Consider the following 25,620-nt stretch of genomic DNA (forward strand, 5'->3'; position numbering starts at 1 on the left):
TAAAGATATATATGGGTTCTGTGAAGAAGAGATCCTGGACATTTTCAAGTGCGCTCTCCAAGATGAAATCTTCCCAGCATCCTTAAAGACAGCCATGGTAAGACCCATCCTGGCCTTGCTGGCAGCATTTTCCTCACTCCAGTCCCCTCACTGTATTTGTTTTCTTTACCTTCTCAGTGTGTAGTGTACGTTTTTTTGGCACGCTTTCTCACTGTGTGCGTGGGTTTCTTTCTTTTAAATTGTTTTCAGCACGGAGTGGAGTGAGGTGAGCTGTCTGGTCCTGACTTAGTCCACGGCCCCTCTCCTCTCCTCCCCTCTTGCACAGGTAGTCGACTGGGCCTTCCTTTTGTTTTTTCTTTTATTGCCATTTTATTTGCTTATAAGAAGGTCAGAGTAAAAATTGTAACTATGGAAAGCTGCTGAATAGATTATAATTTTTTATGTTTTTTTTTTTTTTTTGTCACAGCCATTTGTTTTGGTGGCTCCACTAGGTCACAGTTGGATGGCAGCTAATTTTAATTTAGGGGACTTGGCAAATAACTTAATGCAGATCTTAACTTAAAAAAAACACACACCCAACACAAATACAAGTAAGACTGTTTTTTTTTCATAAAAAAACATTGCCAGAGTAAAACCTTTTCTATCTAGAATATGTGCAGAGACTTTAATCTGTGCTTTAATCACGTGTGGACTGGACTATTGCAATGCTCTTTTATCTGGTCTTCCAAAGCAATCTATCAACAGATTACAGCTTGTCCAGAATTTAGCTGCACTTGTTTTAACAAAGAAGAGAGTCCATATCACTCCTGTCTTGAAATCTCTACACTAGCTGTCTGTCAGCTTCAGGATTGATTTTAAGATTCTTCTTCTAGTTTTAGATGCCTTATTGGCTTGGGACCTTCCTACGTCTCTGACAAACCTTCCAGAATTCTTAGATCATATGGTTCTGGCCTTTTATCCCTTCCCAACGTGAGAACCAGGACTCACAGTGAGGCTTCCTTTCAGTTTTGTGGTCCTCTTTTGTGGAATATCTAATCTGAGGAAATGAGAGTTTCTGCCTCTCTGGAGATTTTAAAAGGCAAATTAACGACATCTTTTTAACTCGTCTTATGTCTGTTTTATTGTTGTTGCGTTTATCAGATGCGTCTCATGACTTTTTCCATGTTTCAATTAATGTTTATATATGCCGTCTTTGTTCAGCACCTTGTGTTCAACAGCATGTGGATGAAAAGTACTATATAAATAAATGGATTATTGACGAATTGATTGAAGTGACGAAATTCCTACAGATGGAGAACAAAATGATGTTTGGGGAAAAAAAGCCCCGACATTAATAGAAATGACCCAATTGCAAAATTCCAAAAGATCCCTCTCAAGAAGGATTTCGACAGCTTGGAATGCTACAGGTCAGTTTGTCTTTACTCCAACACTTGCTCTTTTGGGAGGTTTATTGAAAAGTAAAGTTAAAAAATCAAATAACCAAAAAGGAAAAATAAAGTATTTTATATGTTTTCTGTCGGGAAAAACCTAGGCCTGTTTGGATGAACAAATACCTGATGATGAGAAATGTTTTTCAGACCGTTATTCCCCAACACCCCTGATGATTTCTCAAAGCGCACTTGTGCGCCATGAAAATTGATGAATCAGATAACTATGGTACACTGGGGTTCTGTCCTCTTTCCTTTTTTACTTCTACCCTTCCTCTCCCCTATTCTTGATCATAATTTATCATTTAGTTCTCCATGCCTCTGTTTGGTGCAGTGCGATTCATGTATTGTCCCTCTTTTCCTCTCCCCTCCTGGGGAGTGGGAGTGCTTCCAGACTCCTGTTGTTTCATCCGTGCTCCAGTTCCTGACCGTTTACCTCGTCTCTGCTCCTGCTCCTACACCTGGCTGTGGATCCTGCCTCTGGCTCATCTCTGGCTCGTCTCTGCTCTGTACCTGACCGAGTACCTCGTCTCTGCTCCTGCTCCTACACCTGGCTGTGGTTCCTGTCTCCGGCTCGACTCGCGCCTTTGACTGTCCCCACAACCACGGCTGGATGAAGCTCGTCTGCTGGACTTTATATATGTAGTTGTAGATTTAGATAAGTTAATTCTTCTCTAAGAGTTCTGGTAAATCGCCTGTCCGTCCTGGGGGAGGATCCCTCCTTCATGTGGGAACCCCTGAGGTTTCTTCGTTTTTTCCGGAATCCGTTTTTTTTGGGAGTTTTTCCTTACCGCAAAGGGGGATCTAAGGGCAAGGATGCCAGTATAGCTTAGTCAGTTTGTTAGTTCATTTTAGTATTTTTCTATTGAACTCTTTGTATTCGTGATCCTTTTGATTTCATGTTTTACTTCGAAGCCCATCGAGACGACTGTTGTTGTGATTTTGGGCTATACAAATAAAATTGAATTGAATTGAATTGAATAAAAATTAAAAACATGTTCTTCAAATACAGTAGAGGAATAAAAAAGCCAAAAGTGCAGAACAGGATTTTTTTTTTTACTTTAAAACTTTGTTTCAGAAATTCATTGTAACTATATATATACACACTATACAAGAGCATACAGCCTAACAGATAACAAAGATGTCTTAAAACATTTTTTTAAATACATCTTGAGCACAGATAGCGAGTCTTGCAGATAAAAAGACTTCAGAGTATTAAAATAAAAGGAAAATCTTTAGCACGAGCGCCCCTTTTCTGCAGAAGAAGCGCCATGACTGAAATTGAATTCACGACTTTCCAACAAAGCAAGCCGTATTGTCTACATGCTACGTCTAACAGTTCAGTGACACTGAGCTAAACATACAAATATTCTCAAGGGAAAAAAACAAAACAAATCTTCGTTAATACATTTAAAGTAGATATGTCATGCCTTTTGAAGAAAAAAAAAATTAGGAAGATTTTCCTTATCTTAAAGGATTTTTTTAAACAAGGAGCTGCTTGTATTGTACAATTCTTAATGTACAATAAACTTGTAATGCACATTAAAATGAACTGGATGAAGAATATGTAAAACTTTCCTGGAGGGGGGAAATTAAATATGGAAGGACAAAAAGACTGCGCTGACAGGAGAGCTTTATAATTTGCAAAGACACTTGCGCTTCACCCCAAGTACAATTTACATTCATAGTCAGAAGAGGTTTTTTTTTCTTTTTTTTTATTAAAAACATTCCACGTGAGCAAATATAATTGTGCCCATAAGTCATTGCCATTTTTTAAATTGGTTTTTTTCTTCTTCAAAAATCTAACTTATGAAACAGCTCCTCGCAACCGGAAATACAGATGAGAACGGAATAGAGAACCTTTGTCTAAGCGGATACTGTGCTAATGACAAATAAGAATTGTTTGGGCAACGCAGGAAGAAGCCTTTACCAAAACTTCATGGAATCATGGCAAACCAATGAATAAAAGGGAGGACGTGGGAGTGACAACTTTAAAAAGTGTAGATTTTCCAATTTATGATTGTCACTATCAAATTGTCTTGTAAAGCGAACAAGTCCATAACAAAGTTATTTTCAGCATCGTACAACCAACCCAAACACATTTACTTTGACCCAAAAATGCACTTTGATCCAACTCAAAAGGGCTCCAAACTAACCAGCAATAGAAGCCGACTCTCCAGGGTTGGAGTGCTGACAACCTAACAGGAAAGATCATTCTTATGTCCTGATTGCCCAAATTCTGGCTTCACGGGCCCCACCAGCACATCAAGATATCTGCTACTCATGAGTTAAAATTGAGCATAAAAACAGAACAAGAGGAGAGAAAAAATAAAAACATCTTGAGGGGTAAAACCATTCCATTCTTTTGTAATAACTCAAAGAATGTCAGAGAGAAAGCAGAAACTGAAAAGCTGCTGGTGCCAGACGCGTCTCTTATGGAATCTGGCCGTCAATGTCTAAAAGGTAAACGTTATTACAGACTGCCAGAAATGTGCTACATAAATCATGATGCTACTCGTACATCCATCAAAGTACACAGTACAACTTCAAAATAAAACTCAGCCACTTTAGCAAGAATACTTGATAAGGAGAAGGATACTGATTACAGACGACAAATAAAATACTATTTAAAAAAGAAAAGGATGTTGACACGTCACTTTGAAAATGAATGCCCTCTAACCATAACACTATGTCAGATTTACAGGTAAGATACTCAAGAATGATTGTGTGCACAAAGAAGGAAACACGCCGATTCAACGCTCCGTTAGAATAACTCCTTTTACTCAAATATCCGGTTTTCATTTGGCTTGATTTGAGAATGCGTTGGACTGTGATGAGTCATGTTCCTTTAAAAACGAAAAAAAGGAAAACTACAACATAACTCACACAACCCTTCTTAAAATACATTTTACAAACGTTTGGAAAACACCTTTGAAACATCATTTTTTATGCCTTTTTTTTTTCCTTCCATCCTCACACTTTTTTTTTTCAAAAGACCAGTTTAACCAGAAGGAACCAACGTTAGAAACTTGACAGAGCTACAGAGGAATGCATATGTTTTCAACAGCTACAGATCGTAGGCTTACCTAAGCATTTCAATGTGGTCATGTCAGGGAGTCAAACATCCACACCACAGAGTTACAGGTCAGTCGCTTCCAGGAAACCTTCTGTCTTCGGTATCCATATAGTGTCTATGTCCGTCACTATTCACAGAGTCAGCACCGGGGGATGGGCTCGGGTGTGGAGGCTGTCAGAATCTTTCGTAGGTAAAACACCAGCACCAAAGACTTAGAATTTAGTGTGGAGCTGGTGTCTGGCTCCACAGCAGTCACTCAAAAACACGGGGGCTCTAGCTGGGTCCAGTTCTTTTAGTACGCTTACATTTAAAATTCTTTTAAAAAATGACAGCCCGATCTTTACAAATGCTTCCTTTAAAAGTTCTTTTTTTTTTCTTAAAGCAACTGTGGATTTAAAAAATAAAAACAAAGAAGAAAAGAAAAGGCAGATTTTTTAAAAGTAATGGCAATGTTGTAGTTTGTAATCCAAAGAGGCTTTTTACAAGCATGTTTTCAGTCTTCCTGCTGTCCCATTGCTAGAGCCATCGAGTAGAGTTCAATCTGGAGGTAAAAGGTCATGAAGGCGGAACTTCTCCCGAACGTGTGGTCGCACGTCCTCATTCTGACCAGAGGGGAAAAAGAGAAGAACCAAGACAAGAGTTGATGGTTTAGCGTGTGACCTAAAAATAACAACATTTACCAACTATGGCTGCTTACCATCTCAACTAACTTCTCCAGGAAGGGCACGAGTTTCAGCAGCTCGTTGTCATTCTTATCCATGAACCAGCTCTCTATGGGAATCCCATTGGACAACTATTGAGAAAGAGCACAATGTCTGAGGGCTTGATTTGGTACTATTAAATCAGCATATAATGTAGCTCCCAAATTAACACAAAAAATAGGGGGTAAAAATATTTATTTGAGCCTTTATTACACTCATAGATCAGGGATCTGCAATCTTTAACACCTAAAGAGCCATTTGGGTCAATTTCTCACAGGTCATGACCCCAGTAGGAGCAACAAAGCCTTATTTCAAAGACCCTTTAGAAAAATAAGCACTCATTTGTATTTATGTTATTGTTCATAAATAAAAGAAAGAAAAAGTACCAAATAGGATCATTTCAATGCAGCAATCTTAGTAATGTCAGAAATGTGTATATCAGAACTAAATCAATGACCCTCACCATTGTTTATAGACCATAAAGTTCTTGTATTTGTAGTACACCTTTGGTCAACTACAAAGCCACACAGCTTGGAGGACTGTTGGAGCATTATGGGTACTGTAGTCAGGAGCCTCGCAGAGTGACATGTTTTACAGTATCTGTCAACTGTCTGTCAAAAAGTTGGACTTCACTGACTATTATGTTTCGCTTGTTGCGCCTTATAGTCCCCAAAAATGTTTTTATTTTTCTTTAACCGGAGAGCCACAAAGAAGGGATAAAAGAGCAACATGTGGCTCCGGAGCCCAATGATGCAGACCTCTGTCACAGATGGGTTTTTTAATGAACCGAGTTTCTGAAACTATTTGATTTAATTAAACAAAGAACTATTTATCGTATTGAAAAAAAGAAAAGAAAACTTGAAAAAAAACCAACTTTCAATGTCTTATTGATAATCTGAACTTTGGTGTTTGTTAAATTTGTTTGTAAAGGACAGGAAATTGCAGACATGAAATAAAGAAATCTGTAGTTTTACCTGATATGCAAAGGCTTGCGGTGAATTGTCAATAATGATGGTCTTTGACAGATCTCTGCCTAAGATGTTGAGGTCCTTGATGTAATTTCCCTGGACGCAGACACAATGCTCACGAAATAACCTGTGTCTGCGGTTAACAGGAAAGAAAGATGGGGTAAAGAGAAGAAACAATAAAGAACCTCATGGCCAGCACATTTCATTACTCAGCAATCCCACCGGAAAAGATCATCACAATCTGGTTTTTCCACACGTACCTTACTAGCTGCTTTTTAGGATCCAAGATGTTGAGCAGTTTGTCTGCATACACCTTTTTAGAGGCTGTAAAAAGAATAATCTGGAAAAGACCACAACTTTTGAATTTGGGCCCAAACACCTGTATTGGCAGCAGTAAGTGGATTCTTTTTTACCTCGTAGATCTGAGACATGCGCTCCAGAAACTCCCTAAAGAACGGTCGCAGACGCACATACACCTGCAGCAGACAGAAGCACGATAAACGCCAAGATGTTCTGGTTAGTTACGATGGAAATATATATAGCAAGAATGCAACTTTTGCTACCATGAATAGACTTTTAATAACATCTGCCTACATCAAGGAGTCTTAGAAAAAGGTTTACCGCCCCCTTGTGGCACATCCAAGAAAATGTGAAGAAAGAAAAATAGAAGTCCTTCTATAAAGGCAGCACTAACCTGATAAATGACATCTTGGAAGAGGACAGGGAAGGTCAGAGCTGCGTCCTCCAGCTCGTTCAGGCTGCAGTGAACCAGCGTTTCATCCTGCAAAGCAGAGGGGGAATAATGCTGTCATGACACACTTTCACAGCCTGTGTGTTCAAAAGAAGATTGAAACCAACCAGGTCGAGGACCAAAGAGAACTCCGGCGTGCTGCGCGTCTTCAGTGGCAATGCTGGCTTACGTGTCAGCTGCTCTTCCGTCAGTGGAGGGACATGCTTGATGAAGAAATACCTGTGAACCAAACAGCACATGCACCTGCATTCAACAAACCCCCACAACGCATGAGCCCCAGTCACAGGTAAACAAATCCACTTTAGAGCTGCAGTGTTCTGTTAAAGGGTTTAGATCATTTCCCTGAATATTTCCCCCAGATGTCCTTCGAAAAAGACGATCATATAGAACCAGGCAGGGGGACAAACAGCTAGAATAATTATCTGACAGAAAACAAGTTCTGGACACCGGCAGCCTTCATTCAGGGAAGTGTTTTGCATCTGTGGGATCAAAACGACACATCTGTACCAGTTTGTGAAAGATCCATTTTGTTGCCCTTAAAATGCAATTTGTAACTGAATGAAATGACAGTACTAAACAAGCAGGACCTATCTCGACAAAAAACACACACTTTGGCCGCATTTACACTGCAGGTCTTGATGCTCATATCCAATTTTCTGACTATATCCGATTTTTTTGACGACCCGCTTACATCATCTTTTAAAAGTGACCCGTATCTGATTTTTGCATTTACACTATACAATGCTGAAAGTATCAAACGTAGACGTTCTGAGGACTACGTAGCAGTATTTCCGCCTTCTGCGGACCTCTTTCGGATTTTTGTGATTGCGGTTGTCATGGAGGCAACGCAGCGACGGAAGGTGGCGTTGCCTTGAGCGCTGCTGAGGTGATGCACGGGAGAGGAAATGAAGGAGGGCTGCTCAGCTCTCTCTGAGTTTTGAATGATGAAGTGTTTGCAGACGTTGTGCTGTCCGAACAGTTTGATCCAAGTGTTGAACCTTTCCTGCGCGATGACTTCTCTTTTCTGACCGTAGTCAGAAACACACGGGAGATTTCCTCTGGGTTCTCTTTTCCGTTCTGAACCCTCTGCCTCCAGAGTGGGTTAAGAAAGACTCCAAAACTTTTGGGCGAGACACCTTATTTTTGATTTACGGTTCTCCGACAGTCCCACGCTCCGCACTCACACCCCCCTCTCTCCTTACACACACACACACACACACACGCAAGCACGCGCGCTCACACACACACACGGTCCCCATCATACACGCCCCCCAAAGAAATAAACAGCTTCTAGCCTGTTCCATAGCAACGATGTCCCGCTTCATTAGTTACCGTTTGCGTCCGGACCGGACATAACAGCGGTTTCCAACTACGGTCTGAAGCCTTGAGGCTGAAAGGTAACACGCTGACAGCAAAATTAGCGCACAAAAGCACCTATAATAAGTCTTGTGATCTCAGTTGGTGGTGTCCTGAGTCGATGTCACTGACGTACGACTCGCATTTACTTGGGAATATCCGATTTGTCTGCTTACATGGCACACGCAAATGCACGTATCCGATTCGTTTCCGATTTATTTCCACATATGAGAGAGGCCTGTATCCGATCTGAACAAAACGGAATCCATGCACTTTTGTCCTGCTTACACATTCACCGATCATATCCGATCTGTGCCAAGTGAGAGGAAAAAAATCGGAATTGGGTCACTTGAACCATGCAGTGTAAAGGCGGCCTTAGAGTCAACATTTAATTGTTTTCCTCTCTCATACTTAGTTAAAATGCCACACTGCCTCATTTTTACAGCATCTGTTCAGGGGGAAATACTATCAGACTCAAATTCTATTTTACTCACGGGTCAAAGACTTCCCAGTCTTCCTCATAGGAAACCTCTGGTGGGACCGCAGGGGGAGGGACATCCACGTACGTCATTTCAGGACTGGCACCTGGAGCTTAAAAAGAGACAAACGTATATGATTTTTTCAAACTGTATCATTATTGCTGTATTTTGAACCAACTATCCTGATATTTTAAAGCTTTGCCAAAAGCGCCATCTACCTGTGAGAGGGGGAAGGTCAGCATCAGCTTCAAGCTCTGCTTCATCTATGGTGGGAGATGCCTCCAGCATGTGGGGAGGCCGTAAAGATGGCAGGTGTGAGACGCTGGAATAGAAGTGAGTGGTGGCACACACATCCTGTGTAACTGTGCTGCTGGGCATCTCCACCACTTCCTCCATATCCAGCTGCTTGACTATTTCTTCCGCCTCCAGCGCTTGATCAGGGGAGTCGGAGCCTGAGGAGGCTAAAACAGAAACGGCAAACAGTGATGCCAGAATTTTTCGACACACACTATTTTAGTGGAGCAAAATGTAGACATTTCTATTGCGTGACAAAGCAGATGTAAACACACAGTAGTCTTGTACTGACATGAGGAGCTTTCCTACCATTTTTAGCTGGGGAAAAGAAGTTGAAAACAGGGGAAAAGATGGTGCCAAGCAGGGTTGTTCTTGGGGGGCTGGCAGTCACTTCAACAGCAGATGCTTCCTCCAAACTACCATTGGGCTTCTTACTCCTGTCGTGGTTGGTTGCATCTGCAGAGAATAACTGGCATGATTAAGAAAGGGGGGAAACTCCACTGCATCCATTTTCCATGTGTTTGTGCGACACTCACATCCATTGACAGAGCCTTTCTTTCCTACTCTGCTAACCGTCCTCCGGGGTGTGTTGGTGATCGAAGGGGATGATGTGATGAGGTTGTTGTCCACATCACAGTGGAAGCGAGTTTTCTTGGCTGGGCATTCCTGCTGTATCTAGGGAAGAAACAAAAAACTCTTACAAGATTAAAATCTTCAAATCAGAGGAATGCAGAGCGCGTTAAGGAAACCACCACCTCTGGAGCAAAATCCATGAACTTGTGGGCGTTTGAGTAATCTTATCACTATAAGCAACGCATGACATGAATAAACAAACTTGTAAAATGTTTTGACAGTGCTGTCAGACGTTCAGAGCCCCCCCCACCCACACACACCTTTTAAAGCAGAGGTGTGCTGCACAAATCTGCCTAGAAGTAAACGACAAACCATACTCGACAAACAAAAAAACAGCAATAATTGAGTGAAGATGGAGGAAACTGGGGTATTCAATTGAATCACTAAAATCGGACATTTTACGCACTGATGACAGATTCTTCATTAAAAACGCGTTTTAAAGAAAATAGAACAATTTTCTTTGTAAAAAGTATCAGATGAGGTTACTACCAGATCCAAATAAACGAGTGGAAATCAAAAACAAACAGAGCACAGAGACAACAACATAACCATGGACTCATTTACCAGCGCTGACTAAAACGTATGTGGGATTTTCGCATTTCCATAAGGATGGTGTAGCATGGCTAATGTAAGAAGAATAAAGAAGTGTAACAGTGTTATCAGAGAGGAATCCAAGGGAAACATTTTTCCCTCCACTCTGTCTGATTCTTTAGGAGGTAAAAAAAGAAAAAATCTAAACATGTTATGGACTCAGATTAATGGTAATTATGTTATAGAAATGATGCAAAACCTTAAAAATACTGTTCCTTTGGAAACTCTTGGCTGAGCAGACTTTTCCATTAGTTTTTTTTTTTTTTTTGGTAACAAACTCCTGTCCTTGCACGCCAACTTTGTGAGCTAAAAGCTAAAATTAGACCAGTCGAAGTTCTCAGACAAGCTGCTGCATTCCAGCGGACATTTCTTGGGAAACATGACACTTTGCAACAAGACCGCAGAACTCAGAGACCTAGAGAGCGCATTGTTGAACGGAACCTAGCTTGTTCTAAATCTGGCTTACTCGAACCCGGTTCAGACTCAACGTGTGTTCATTTATGCTCCAAGGGTCATTTTCATTGTTGCATCAGTCTGTTCCAATCAATGTTCAATTATTGTGAGGATTCATTGTCTTTTGGAGTGGTGGTGGTGGTGGGGGGGGGGGGGGGGGGGGGGGGGGGGGCTTCTGACATTTTTTTGTGCAAAATAATCTCTAGCAGGCTGTTGTTGTCTTTATTCTTTTGTTTCTGTAAAAAGCAGCCACAAAGCAGAGCACCATTTCTGTGTGCAGCCTCCTGTTCTTAGCAGATGTAAACAATAACAGGCAAAAAGAAAAGTGTATATTTCTGGAAGTGGTCCATATGTGTTTCACTGAAAGATGTCAGTTAACCCTTTAACAGCGGGGGTGTTGCTGGCAACACGTGATCAACATGAGTCAGCTGATTCACGTAAAAGACTCTTTTCTCCTCGACATAATAAGCTGATTTACGTTGATTGCATGAGCACATTACCACGGTGGCTGCTCTTCTCTGCTTCAGAATTACCGTACGTTAATTGCATAAATGGTTGTAGAGTTACGGTACACAAAAGAAGGTAAACACTGGAGCTAAAGCTCCGGCATGAAAGGATTAAAGCAAAGTAAATGTATGAGGGTGCTTCTACTGTTTACATTATTCAATCTAATATTTTTCAAGAAACAAAAAAAACTATTTCCATGCTAGCAGCTAAATGTTGAAAACCTGGGTTGCATCTTCTAGGAAGGTTTTTACCTTGACAGTATTTCCTCTTATAAACTTCTTGATGGTGGAAAACAATCCACTTCGTTTTGTGGTAGGTGGGTCATCTTCAACTTCTGAATGCCTCCTCTTGGTTCGGGACGAGCGGCTTGCCAGAGTTGGGCTCGGCTGCTGAGACGCCTTACGCATTCTCAGCTTCATCGTTTCAGCAGTCACATGAAAGGCTGTTCAGAAAGAAACAGGAGGGGGGAAAACACATAAACTAAAGGAGAGATGAAGGACAGAACAAATCAAGACAACAGGTAGCAGAATGTGAAAAAAACAAACAAAAAAAGTTGATTTGGTTTAAAAAAAATAAACAAATACTTAAGGGCTGTCCTTTCTTCCTTTAATACTGAAAAATCTCTGGGGTACATCTATGAGCAGAACACTAACATCAGACCTTTCCTGCCAACATCTGGATACATTCAAGTTCCAATTACACTACAGAGCATCACAGCTGTTTTCATTCTCTTTGGTAAAGTATCTTTTTAAGCATTTGGACAATAACACATTCATTCTATATAGCTGAGTAACTTAACATCATTGGCGAGGGAACAAAACAATTCAAACAAGTTACAAGTTACATTAACTGTCAAGCATGCCAGGCTTTCAGTTACATAACAAAAAAAAAGTGTCCACAAGTTGTCATGAACGCTCACACACCACACGCTCTTTACATAATATACATTCTGCATACTGTAAATGTCCTCTTGAACATCTGTTTTCCATTTGGCAAAGCGGCACACAGCCATAAACATACCAAGTGTATATACCGCCGCTAAATCCTATACCCCCGAAAACACACAAGGGAAAATATGTACTTACTACCGAGCAGAAAAAAAGAAAGGGGCTTAAACTAAGAGTAAAGAACTTGTGCTGCTTGAAAATGCTATAGCATAAAGATTTAAAAATTAATAAATAAAATACAATCTCAAAATTACTTAGTTCTTGGCTTTATGCACATGGCAGTATGTTCTCCAACAGGAAAACACATCTTGTCCTCATATTCTTGTTGACACCTGCTGCCACCACTATCAATGTTTACTTTATAGATGTCTTTAAAAGTCTAGGAATATTGCTGTTAGGAGTCATGTTGGCAGAATTTTACACAGTAAGTACACACACAAAAATACACAAATTACAAGCTTCTCTTTCAAAATAAAAGCCAACATTTGGAACGCCCCTTTCTGCTTTCGTCGAAAGGCAGTGGACTTCACATTTACCATTTAGATTAAGTTGATTTTCAGGAACTGCAGACATGTCTTGTTTTTCTTTAGTCCTATTCAAATTTAGTCCAACAAAAAGCCTAAGGCATGTCTGACTGTGTTCAAAACTAACTCTGGAATTATGGCTCCTTTCCCACATTATTTTTGTAATTTGTATCACCTAACTTGCAAAAGAAATTTCCAGTAATAACTTGCATAGAGTACTAACTGGTAACAGTATTTTGTCTTGCAAAGTTGTATTCTTCCTAGTTTTTTTAAGCACATGATCTACTCTCACATGAGGCAACCAGTCGACAAGGTGTAGATTCAGCCTTGTTATTTTATCATCAAAAACGTTGATCAAGTGAGTTTTTTTTTAATTTGTTAATAGATAGGCATGCAGTATGAATTCATAACTACTTTTTGTTCATTTCCATTAACATTTACCCCCCCCCCCCAATAACATTTTTCCAGATAGTAGCAGAAAGGCTGATGCCTTGCAGACATCCACCTTTGTGGACAATCCGATTCAAAGCCAGGGTCATGCATGAGGCTAGGTGTGTGAGCAGGAGAGCGGGAAATATGAGTGTGCAACTGTATGAGCATTCTAGCCGACGCTAGTAGCTCCAGAGACGCAGTAAACGGACGAGAAAGAAAGGGCTTACCAGCTAGGTTTGATGACATGAACACCGTGTGGTGACAACCTGACAAGTATCTCTCAAATCAAGTCCAAAGTGTGTTTAGCGGCTCTAACGTCACATACAATAAACATCAATACTACACGCCGACTCCCAAGAGTAAAAGCTAATGTTATCAAAGCACAGGACGCGAAAGAGATTGAGACTAAAATGGTTATATTTCTTAAATATATATGTGTGTAGAATCGGATTGCGCTGTTTAAAGCCTGGCACTTCAGTTGATTGCTGCAAATGAAGCTGCCTTAGCAAGAAACGCTAATATCATGCTAGTTAGCCATGATTGCATTTGAAACCGTGAGTAATCAAACTATAAGTGAGTAGTGTATTGGAAATATAAATTCGTTATTTGAGGTAAAACTGTACCTTGTAGCATAGTTATATCATCACGCACAGCGAAAGCCTCAGAATTCTTTCTACCGTTAAATCAAAGCTCACCCCATTAGTCACGTTACCCTGATTCCCCGCTAAAAACTCGCTCTGGTCATTTTCGATTAGATGCGTAAATGTTTATGTTACTTATCGAACAAACATTAATGTCTGGCTGGCTGAACGGGGGTTTCCTCAAACAATATTAGAGATAACGATGTTGCTAGCATGCTAACGTACACAACATCTTAAAAGCTCAGTTATGGAATGCTATATTTGGACGTTAGCCTCACAGTGCTAACAAACACGTATAACCTTGCGATAGATAGTAATGACCATTTGCGGTACAAACGTTTATATATATTACATTTTAAAACAACGCGGGGATAAATGTTAACGTGGCAGTCCAGTTTATACTGACGGCTAACGCAAATTTTAAATGACATGCTGAGATAACCAGGAATTAGCCAGGTTCATGGAAGGCCGTACTTCAGCCGTCCTCCTTAGCTTAGCACAGCTAGCTTAGCCTGGAACCACCGAGCATTCCTGAAAACTGCGCCGGGCTAACACGCTCCCAGGCTTGAAGTGGAATTATTCCCCGCTTACGTAAACCGACATTCCACAACCGCAAACCGAGGAAAGATGCAATAACATGCTGGTTAACATTAGTGACTTACTTGAATGTGACCCGCGGCATGTAGTACAGATAACGATTCAAGGCAGATAAACCATCGCAACACAGGCACTAGTTGTTTTTTTTTTGCAATTAGCTTGTAGTTTGTCCGCGTATCTACCGCTCAAGCACCGTCTTCGGATGACACACCGCTGTTACCAGGCGCCATTTCCCGCCTCTGCTCAGTCTCTCCTAAGCAGATACCCGTATGGGACAGACACACCCCCTCTTACCTCCACAAACACAGCGCCGTCTCCAGCCGCCAAGGCATCAGAGTCAACAAGACACAAGAAGAAAAGCACTTCTGTCGTCTTCATAAAACGCTTTTATACATCTATTTTCTCGTATCTGTCGGAAAAAGAATCACGGCCGTTTTGGAAGATATTCAAGCATTTGAGGATGCACCAAAATCACATTTTGGAGGCCTTTTTACAAAAAGCCAAAAGAACAATGAATTACGAAAGATAAATTCATGTATCGATTCAATGATTAAAGGGTTCTAAATCATTGTACAAACTGACAAATGACATGGCATCATCTTTAATAAAATTACTTTACATTCAATGTGCCTTTTCATAGGAAATCATGTATCCTGGTTGCACAAACATAGCTTATTTCAGGTAACAGATCCCCTCCCACCCAAAGGTTATATGCTGGGCTCCTTCAGTACAAATGGCAAAAGTTGGGTTTGATGACTTCTTTAACGTAAGGATGGTCAGGGAGTTCCAAATGTGCTTGGTAGATGCTGCACACTCCGTGTATTGCTTCAGCAATAGCATTTTGCTCAGTTTACTGGAAAGTTTCGACTGCATGCAAGGCCATTCGAAAAACAGAACAAGGAACACTTGAGTATCCAGCGCAAAAAGAAAAGTTGGATTTAATAGGCCTTATGACGAGTCCTTGGCGAACGTGTTCCCACTCATGTTCAAAAAAGGAAAGAAAACAGGCCTCCACATAAGTCCCAATGATGTTAGAAAGGTAGTGTGCCGCATTAGTCTTTCATAAATATTCCAGGAAGCATTTGTTTAGAATAAGCAGATGCAAACAGACATAAAAAAAAGAATCAACTGTAGAAAGTTTAGATGTAATTCAATGGGCTCTCATAAATCCTTCAATTCCAAACTGATGCATTCATCCAGTAAGAAAGGACAAAAACAAACCAGCACAGCATATTATACCTAACGCCAGAACTTCTAACAGTTTGCAAACCTATTGCAGCTGAGGAAAAATACCATGAAAATTTCTTTGTTATACAACAGTATTCAAAATGAATTCATTAGTTTTCTGTCAAATAGTCCATGACATGGATTGGGGGACTACTTCGTCAAGTAGTCCCCCATGACTTAGACAGGGTCTGACCGCTGTTTGTACGATTCCATTCAAAGAATGTCATTGGCTGGACGTCTTTTCCCGTAATCCACAGGCCGCTCTCCTTGCAAGTCCCGATCTTCATCGTCTGGAAAAACAAAGCCGCAGAACGATTAGCAGTTTTTAAACACTAAACAGATTTGAAGAAGGGCTTACTTTATTTTTTTTTTATACGTGAATACTTCAAAAACTTAAAATCACATTTAGATGTATGAATCAAAAAAGACAAAGCAGTCACTTGGATGTTTGGATGGATGAAACAGTCATCTGAGATACATACAAACAAACAAATTATAGACTAATCCGTAGTCAAACTTAAAAGACAGGAAGCCATTCCAACAAAGGAGCATGCATTTCAATGTTTCAAAGAAATCACAGATACAGGACCACAGTGAGCTATATATATCTATATATACAGTGAGGTCAATAAGTATTTGATTACCCTGTGATTTAGCAAGTTCTCCCACTTAAAAAACATGGAGGGGTCTAAAATTTTCATCATAGGTGCATTTCCACAGTGAGAGACAGAATCTGAGGAAACATTCAGAAATCACGTTGTACGATTATTTAAAACAATTTATTTGTACATTACTGTGACAAATAAGTATTTGATCACTTGAGTTAAACAACTTTAATATTTGGTACAGAAGCCTTTGTTAACAATTACAGAGGTCAAACGGTTCCTGTAGTTCTTCACTAGGTTTCTACACACTGCAGCAGGGATTTTGGCCCACTCCTCCATACAGATCTTCTCTAGATCTGTCAGGGTTCTGGGCTGTCGCTGAGCAACACGGAGTTTCAGCTCCCTCCAAAGATTCTCTATTGGATTTAGGTCTGGAGACTGGCTACGCCACTCCAGAACCTCAATATGGTTCTTACGGAGCCACTCCTTGGTTTTCTTGGCTGTGTGCTTCGGGTCATTGTCATGCTGAAAGACCCAGCCACGACCCATCTTCAACGCTCTGACTGAGGTAAGGAGGTTTTTGCCCTATATCTCACAATACAGAGCCCCGTTCATCCTTTCCTTAATACAGTGCAGTCATCCTGTCCCCTGTGCAGAAAAACACCCCCAGAGCATGATGCTTCCACCCCCGTGCTTCACTGTAGGTGTGGTGTTCTTGGGATGATGCTCCTCCTTCTTCCTCCTCCAAACACGCCGAATGGAGTTAAGACCAAAAACATCTAGTTTGGTCTCATCTGACCACAAGACTTTCTCCCATGACTCCTCTGGATCATCAAGATGGTCATTGGCAAACTTCAGACAGGCCTTGACATGGGCTGACTTCAGCAGGGGAACCTTCCGTGCGATACATGATTTTAAACCATGACGTTTTAATGTATTATTTATAGTAGCCTTGGAAACGGTGGTCCCAGCTCTCTTCAGGTCATTGACCAGCTCCTCCCGTGTAGTCTTGGGCTGATTCTTCACCTTCCTTAGCATCATCGATGCCCCACAAGGTGAGATCTTGCGAGGGGCCCCAGTCCGAGGGACATTGACAGTCATCATTAGCCTCTTCCATTTTCTGACAATTGCTCCAAGAGTTGTTCTTTTCTCACCAAGCTGCCTGGCAATTGCCCCGTAGCCACTTCCAGCTTTGTGAAGGTCTACAATTTTGTCTCTTGTGTCTTTTGACAGCTCTTTGGTTTTGCCCATGTTGGTAGTTAGACTTCTGACTGATTGTGGGGCGCTCAGGTGCCTTTATGCAAGCTAACGACCTCAAACAGGTGCCACTAATTTACAATCATGAGGACAGTGGAGTTGGACTATTAAAAAGCAGAACAGCAGGTCTTTGCTGGTCAGAAATCTATCTGATAATCAAGTGATCAAATACTTATTTGTCACAGTAATATACAAATAAATTGTTTTAAAAAAAATCGTACAATGTGATTTCTGAATGTTTCCTCAGATTCTGTCTCTCACTGTGGAAATGCACCTATGATGACAATTTTAGACCCCTCCATGTTTTCTAAGTGGGAGAACTTGCTAAATCACAGGGTGATCAAATACTTATTGACCTCACTGTATACACATATATATATAAAAATAAACATCTACAGGTCTAGATGTGGGTCAGATGTTTGGTGAGCATGGACAGGTGGCTTGGCTTTACTCAAACACAGGCACAACAGAAAATACAAGACGCCGACTAAAATACTCTCACAGAACCATAAGTTGCAGGGTCACGCTTTCCTTAAATGGAGCCAAAAATGAGGACAGTTGGTCCTTAATTTCATCCAAAATTGCCATGCCTTGACCACTAAAGTTTAGTCACCATTCTGTGGCGTCTGTTCCGATGTTTCAAGGAGCGAACTCAGGGTTACTGTGAGCTACATGGGACAAATTAGGGTGGTGCAGAAGCCAGACAGGGGTAGAGGAAGGGAGCACGGGAGGAATGGTGGTGGATACACATCAGAACAGGCAGTCCGGGTCCCCAGGCACGCCTCACCTTGTACGTCTTCCTCCCCACCATCACCATCCTCTTCCTCATTGTAGGCCAGCTCGGCCTGCTTGTCTGCCTCATACTCACCCACGTTCCCATCGTCCCCATTGTAGTCCGCTAGCTTAGAGCCGTGCTGCGGATCTACTGGGGACTCATTCTCATCAAAGAATCGGCCTGCAGGAGGCAGAGAAGGGCCTCATCAGGAAGGGGGAAGGAAGCAGAGGCAGTTGTGGGTGGGTGGGGGTTGGGGGACGCTGCATGATAAATGCAGGAAAGAATGGCTGAGGATGACGAAAGACAGAGGATGAAGTGAAAGCACAGGCAAGATTCTTGTGGAGGTGTTTCCGAGCATACAAAAGACGACAAAATTGGACTTGAAGGGTAGAGGGACAACAAAATAAACTGTAACATGAGTCTGTAAAGAAATTATTTGCTGAATCATCTTTACAGTTGTACAGTAAAACGGTCCTGCAATAAACCATCAGCTGGTCCTTCAACAGCACCAGCAGCCCTTTCATGTTGAAAGTGAGACACAATGGAGGTGTTAATGTATTCCTATAGAAATCAAATAAACTGTAAAACTATACTTTGAAAATATTGGTATGAATTCAATGAAAGAAAAGTCTGAGAATGCTGACCCTTGAGAATGATAACCCTTTGTTGACATCGAAAACATGCCATTACGGGCATTATCAGCTGAAAGAGCACGGTAGCTCAAACACAGCTTCTCTAAATGCTTAATATTCTTGTGCCTCTGTTCAAAGTGTCCAAAGAAGACAGAAGGAAATGCAAAATGTGTGAGATTGAACAGTTATTAAGTAAAAGTAAGCATAAAGCCATGTACACTGTTCTAAAATAGTGTCATTCATCCAAAAATCCCAATTTAAGGTTGTTCTAACATTTATGCATGGTCAAATGTGGTCAGATTGAAGGATGAAAACATGTCCATGAAGGGGGCCAAAAGGTTAATGGAGGCGAGCAACATTTAGACCTGAAAGAGAGTGAGGAAAAGCAGCAAAGCAGAGCAGAAGCCAGGCGCATGTGAAGAAAATCTGGGAGAAAGGGGAGCTTTCTATCAGTTCCTTAACCCGGATCCAAGCCAAATCCACAACTGACCTGCACTCTCTATGAAGTGCAGCAAAGCTAACACTAATGACGCCACACAAACTGTACAGCTGTGACACAGAATGTTTCAAAGTACCAACATTAATTACTGTTTACTTTATCGTCTTTGGTTAGATTTGAGTGTTCCAGTCATTGAAACATGAATCACCTATCAACTCAACCACCAACTCCAAATGTCCATTTACGGTATAAAGGGACTCACTCTGGCGGTGGTGAACAGGCCTTGCTGGAGCTTGGTCTCTAGCCCGCTGTGGCTGTATGGGATTGGGCACCTGAGCACCATTGGGGGGCAAAGGAATCCTCTTTAAGTGCTCACTGTCAACCTTGGCATCATCAGGACCTGGCAAAAAGGCAAACGCAACGCATTGCAATCCAAGACAAGTGCACACCTACAGTGTGGGCCAATTTTCACAAAATACAGTAAACACAACAAGATTTTACATTAGAATAGTCCTGACTGTTCCACTTTGGAGGTAAGAGCTAAATAAATCTTTGCTTCTCTAGGTTTGTCTGGCAGAAACCTGCATGTCCCACACTAGTCCTCTGTTCATCATATTGTGATAAAACATCTTCCCCTCCTTGCTATACCATGTTTAGATTGGGATTGTTTTTTGTTTTACATGAACCGTATGACAGCTACATCCCTTTCTTTGGTTTACTTCGCCAAACCACAATAGGGTTCACTTTTTAATAAATCTAAACCTTTTGATTTTCTGCTGACCAGATACGGTGTCTTACATTTTCTCCTTTGCCAAAGAAAGCAGATTATTAAAGACAGTGCTGCAGACAAAACAGCTTTGTGTGAAAAGCCATTTGAAAAATAAGAGCGTAGAACTAATTAAAAATAGAGGAACTGACAGAAAAAAATGATGCAAAACAATTACAGTTCTTTATAAGCCATAATTCAAACCAGCTAGACAGTAAAATACGGTGGAGCTTGACATCCAATTATGGGATAGTCAGATTCTTAAGGAAAGCTGATTTAATAAACAGCAGTATTTGAATGTGAGGAGCATCAAACCTTGAGCGTGTCTTTGCCGTTCTCCCAGCTCGTCAGCCTTCATGCCCGCTTTGTTATTTTCTTCAAAAACTACTGGCTTGTCAGGCTGCTTGATAGCAGCTTGGGGTCCCATCCCCTCAGCTTGGCCTTCCGCTCTGTCCAGCTGAAGTCTGGGCTGGTCAAGCAACAGGCCTTGACCTCCGGGACCGTCGGCTGCTCCCAGTCCTGGTTCAGCTGCCACATTGGGGCCATCAGGATGTTTCTGAGTGATGGCAGGTTTCTTCAAGGCTGCAGGTTATTGGAATTGACTTTCATTCTTTTTAGACTTAACTGAAACAGCTGCCAATTTAAAGCAGCGACTAAACATTTGAAAGAATTTATAATCATCAAATAAAGCCTATTTTAAAGCCGTAGTGTTGGTCTTAGAAAAGAATTTTGCCTCAATCGGAACAGTAGTAGATAGTTCAGAAGACCATGATCTAAACTTTTATTTGTAATTATTTTTTAAATAAAAATGCCCCAAAACAAAATCCATTTCCTGTAAAAGTTTAAGTTTATCACTTACCAAATTGGACTTCATCAATTTTCCCCACCTCACTGTCTTCAATACCAGGCATGCCAGCATCACTTCCAGGTTTGCCTATTTCTTCTGTAACAGAACAAAGCATAGATTGATTCACAGATACATACCATCAGCTTAAACTTTTAGAATGATTGTCTTTTTATTCAAAAATGAAAAGGTTTTGCGTAAGAACTGTCCAATAAATAGAGATCGTTTTGTTGCTTCACAACAAATAAAACCTTCCCTTCCTGGAAACACCCTACCTTTTAGGTGGGCCTGTCTGTCATGGCGGTGAGTGGGAACTGGATGGCGTTCTCTGACCATGTCCACGCCATGGGCTACACCTAGATGCCTATCTGTCACAATACCCTTTTGGCCATCCATTAGACTCTGAAGAAATCATTAAAAAAAAAAAAGATATGAAAGTAGGAAATAAAAATAATCAGGATCAAAACAGAGAATTCGATCTGAAACTAACTCACATGATTTTAATATATATGATATAAGTTGAGGTTTTGATCACACACACATAAATACTAACCTGTTTTCGCTTGGATGTTTCTTCCTCCAGGCTCTTTTTCGTGTCTTCATACTCTCCTTTCAGTTCTGCAATCTGACGCCCACACTGTAAACTAGTCAACACAAAAGCAATGGGAAAGTGAGGTTGGGTTAATCATTGTTCGCCTTATTCCTACATGAATACCACACCTTTTATTAAGGAGTTGCAAAGCTACTTTCACCATCTGATAAGGATTAAAGTGGCCAGATTATGTCTTCCACCACTGTTGCTAAACTTAAAAGAAAGGTACTTAAAAACTAAAGGGGTCTTTGCAAAGCCACAAGTTAATCTCAAAAGCGTGCAGAATTTTTTTTCAACACAAATAACACTGCTTAAATATTCAATCTATTGAGAAATCTAAAAGGAAATTCTGTGAAGTACTATATTATCAAATACCCAAAATGATGCTAATGCAACAAGTCAATATATTTTTTTCTGTTCTAAATGTCAGTTCCTCATGAGTTTATTCCAGTCCCACACACAGGTTGGAAAGAGCGTGTAACCTGCTGCACTTTCAATTCCAGGAAGTATTTCTTCTGGACTATTTATGTATTTTGTATCTCTTGATGCTTAGTTTTGGGGTGTTAATGGTGTTGCTCTGACTGGTTTCAGATCAAAAGATGCTTCAAGATTTATTCTAGGTCAAATTGCCTCACTACCCCCTCAACCCTAAAAGACTATATAGTCCAGGACTATCTACTGCCCTGGATTTTAGTGCAATTCCGACACATGCTCACTCATTTCTTTGATTTAAAGCCAAATATGACATTAGCCATTTGCCAAAGTAAAAACCTCATAAATATGAATATTTTACAAATAATATTTAGGAATCCACAGTGTTCTGATGATAAACACTTGGATTAGTTATAAAAATAAATGTAAAAAAAATAAATGTACATGATCTCCCTCACATTACCTGTTTCTGCCATTTTTCAAATGACAACATGCCAAACGCCCTACATAGTGACCAACTATGGAGTACTAAGTGAATTCTGACACAGCCTTATACTCCGTCTGTTGACAAAACTGTCTGAACAGTGTACCAGTATAGCCTTAAGTATAGTTCTTTTGTGGGAAACACCCGCGTAACTGCTTATGAAAAGAAAGACAAAGTTGAGGAAATGTAGACAGTTACAAAAAAAAAGATAAACTACAAACCTCTCATACTCCAACTTTTTCTCCAACGTAGTGCTATTTTTCTTCACTTCTATTAGCTGCTGTTCTTGCTTCATGAACTCTTGCTTCAGATCCTTTAGTTGCTCTATTTGTGGAAACACCACCATACATGGAAACACATATATTTAGCAGAGACAGGACATAAATCTGTTAAATAAGCCAAGACCCTTTTCTTGACAGGTTATCATTAAACATCAAACTTTGCTCCAGGGCGCCCACTGCTGGCCTGCCGTACCTTTCAGTCTCTGTACCTCTGTCATCTGGGCTGTGACGTCATCTTTAATCTTCATCTATCACAACAAAAACTTCCAGAGGTCAGGTCAAGCAAAAACAAGCAAGTTTCTGACATTGAACACAAGTAATGTGTTAAAATGACAAACTTTTCATTTGTTTTATTTTATACATTAAACAATAAAGTTGCCTCATCACTAGACAGCTTTCTATTGTAGAGAACATTTAAATAGTGAGTAAAGGTTAAAGAGTAAATAATATTTGCAATGATTAGTGGGTTTGGCTGAAGGACTCTCCGCTGTATGTGGCACAGATCTGTATTGACACAGGGTTGGGCTGTTGACACTGATGTCTTTAAAACTGGCTAATGCTCATTTCTATCCTGCTTGAGGTGACAGAGATCCGCATGCTGAAATGCCAGGCTTCAAACTGCAAATATTGGATGTTAAGTTTACAAAACAATTTGCAAATAAATAAATAAGTAAAAGTCCTAGTTAGGTTGACACCTGCTTTGCTAGATTGTTCAGGTCTACGAGTTATTTTCCAATTACCCAGGCTGTCTTATATGTCCTTCACTGCTTTGTTTGTCAGTCCATTGTGCTTTTATCCTTCTTTGAAATCTGTATTATTTTTAATGCTGCTTGTGCTTCTGGAAGAAATAACTTCAGAGTAAATGCATGCATGTTTTCTTATGACCAAATAAGTGGTTCTTAAAAAATGCAAAAAAACAACAACAAATAAGTCACAGCAGCACATCACTGATACCCCCAAACAAATATATAGAATTTAAGTTAAACCTAAGTCTCTGGCAGAGAAAATATTATTTCCTTACTGTAATATTAGAACTGTTTCCTCATGTATTGTTGGAGCATCTAAGGAGGAGCTAGCCAAAAAGTTTAGGGTGATACAACTTAACAGTAAAACCAGTGAGATCAATCACTGCACAAGACAAGGGTTGGAAAGAGCTCTGTGGAAAGTCAAGGTGAATTACTCAGCTAAAAAGTAAAGTGGTAAAACCTGCCTCACAACTATGAAACAATACTTAAAAGTCATTAGAATAAAAGCTGTTCATATTTGAATGAAGCTGTCAAGTTCATTTAAATTGATAGGTTGCCTGAGTGGAATCATGATATAAAAGAGGGTTTTGGGAAATGTGCATTAAAATTCAAGACAGTTTTGAATTCAAAAATCTCTGGCAGGTAAGACAGATAATCAAAAGCTCGCTTTACCTTCTCATCTGTGCACTTCTTTATCTGCGCCTCTCGGGCCTGGAGTTTGCCCTCCAGGACGCTGTAATCTCCATCCCTCTGGTCGATTTGCTTCCTGTGCGAGTCCACCTGCACCATCAGCTCGGAGTTCCGCTTCTCCAGTCGGCTCCGCGCCGCGTCCGTGCGCTTCACCTGCGTCTGCACCTCCGCCAGCTCGTCCAGCAAGCGGCCGTGCTTGTTCGACACAGTCCAGTAGTTGAAAGACAGTACGGCGATGATCCCCATCAAAAAGACGAGGATGAAAGAGGGGATCCGGCCCCCTCGCCGGTTTCCACCAAACCCGATCATGTCAAAAAAAACACCCCGAGCGTAACGTGACTTCTGGTCGTTTCTGCAGCCTACTGAGCTCTGCGCGCGTGTCGTCCGGAGCTTAAGCACATCCGTGTACGTGTCTTGCCGTGAATGCGGCAGCCGTTGGGAAACACAACGACAACATTTACATAGCCATGAATTGGAAGGCTCTTCACATTTTTCCCTGGCTTATTTACTTCCCTTTTTACTTTAGCACTCCTGACATCTTTTCACAAACTGCTCCGGCGCTGGCCGGTGAATCCTCCCGCGGGGACGTGGCCTAGCCCAGCTGGCAACGTTGGACACGAGACGAGGCAACGACGAGACGTGGACAGCAAGGCAGCGCTGTGACACTGAAGGAGCGAATACAGCATACGGATAAATGCCGCCTCAAAACGGTGACCGCGGCACCTCTGGTGCAGGAACAACCGTACAGGCGTCCATATCCCCTTTGATCACAAAATGTCCATCAAAAATGATCAAAGAGTCTGACATGACGTCGGTGTTAGCTTCTAAATTAACGTTGGCTAATCACCCTGAACAACCAGCTAGCAAAGATGCACAAATATTTTTACCCGCTGTCAGGAAAAAAAGCCAATTTTTTGTTAAAAAAAAAGAATCCTTAAATGCAATAATAAAAATTATACACATTTATAAGTTGAATTTGCTCTCATCAATTTGCAGCTTACCAAAAATCCTAAACAAACGGATGGCAGCTTGGTACTGACACCCCACACCAGCTTCCGGTTTAAGCTACCAACATTACAAAATAAAGCTAGAAGGTGAAACTTCACTGGCATTTCTTTCCATTTCACAAACGTGAAATGCTATTTTTTGCAGAATAACCGGGATCAATATGATCAAAATACATAAATGATTAGGTTTCCAGGAAAAGAAAAAAAATCAAAAGGTTCTGGTTGATTCATTGTGGACCGGAAGCAGATACATTATTAAGAACAACTTTATGATCTAAAGCGGACTGCTTCATCAATTTATTTTGCTTTTATAGTGTAATATTACTACAAATAGTATTTAGCATTCACCTTACTGAGAACATTTTTTTAGCTCCGCTTTAAGAAAAAACAGTCTTGCATTTTATTTTTATTTTTTTCGTTTTAAATAATTGCGGTTTAAATTTTAATTTATTTAATTATCTAACTC

The 25,620-nt window shown here is 40.7% G+C and overlaps 2 protein-coding genes across 3 annotated transcripts; both read right to left on the minus strand.

Moving 5' to 3' along the window:
- Positions 1-2,462: 2,462 nt before the first annotated feature.
- On the minus strand, positions 2,463-14,644 carry ctdspl2 (CTD small phosphatase like 2). Its single transcript, XM_004067029.4, has 13 exons — positions 14,443-14,644; positions 11,488-11,678; positions 9,589-9,727; positions 9,362-9,508; positions 8,977-9,219; positions 8,774-8,870; positions 7,031-7,142; positions 6,867-6,953; positions 6,586-6,648; positions 6,433-6,512; positions 6,179-6,305; positions 5,201-5,296; positions 2,463-5,105 (listed from the first exon to the last, which is right to left on the minus strand). The coding sequence occupies exons 2-13, from the start codon at positions 11,653-11,655 to the stop codon at positions 5,040-5,042; spliced, it is 1,425 nt and encodes a 474-aa protein (XP_004067077.1). The 5' UTR covers positions 11,656-11,678; positions 14,443-14,644; the 3' UTR covers positions 2,463-5,039.
- A 318-nt stretch (positions 14,645-14,962) lies between these two features.
- casc4 (cancer susceptibility 4) lies at positions 14,963-25,187 on the minus strand. 2 transcript variants are annotated; one of them, XM_004067121.4, is made up of 10 exons: positions 24,130-25,187; positions 22,905-22,959; positions 22,652-22,754; positions 21,476-21,566; positions 21,198-21,324; positions 20,938-21,021; positions 20,394-20,660; positions 19,575-19,712; positions 18,254-18,421; positions 14,963-15,894 (listed from the first exon to the last, which is right to left on the minus strand). In XM_004067121.4, exons 1-10 carry the CDS (start codon positions 24,454-24,456, stop codon positions 15,818-15,820), a joined length of 1,437 nt encoding a protein of 478 aa, XP_004067169.1. In that variant the 5' UTR covers positions 24,457-25,187; the 3' UTR covers positions 14,963-15,817. The 2 variants fall into 2 exon arrangements, with proteins under 2 accessions (XP_004067169.1, XP_011487965.1); XM_011489663.3 differs by lacking the exon at positions 18,254-18,421 and having other exon boundaries at positions 15,545-15,894; positions 24,130-25,186.
- Between the last annotated feature and the right edge of the window lie 433 nt (positions 25,188-25,620).

Source organism: Oryzias latipes, chromosome 3 (assembly GCF_002234675.1).
Source record: "Oryzias latipes chromosome 3, ASM223467v1".
NCBI classification, from domain to species: domain Eukaryota; kingdom Metazoa; phylum Chordata; class Actinopteri; order Beloniformes; family Adrianichthyidae; genus Oryzias; species Oryzias latipes.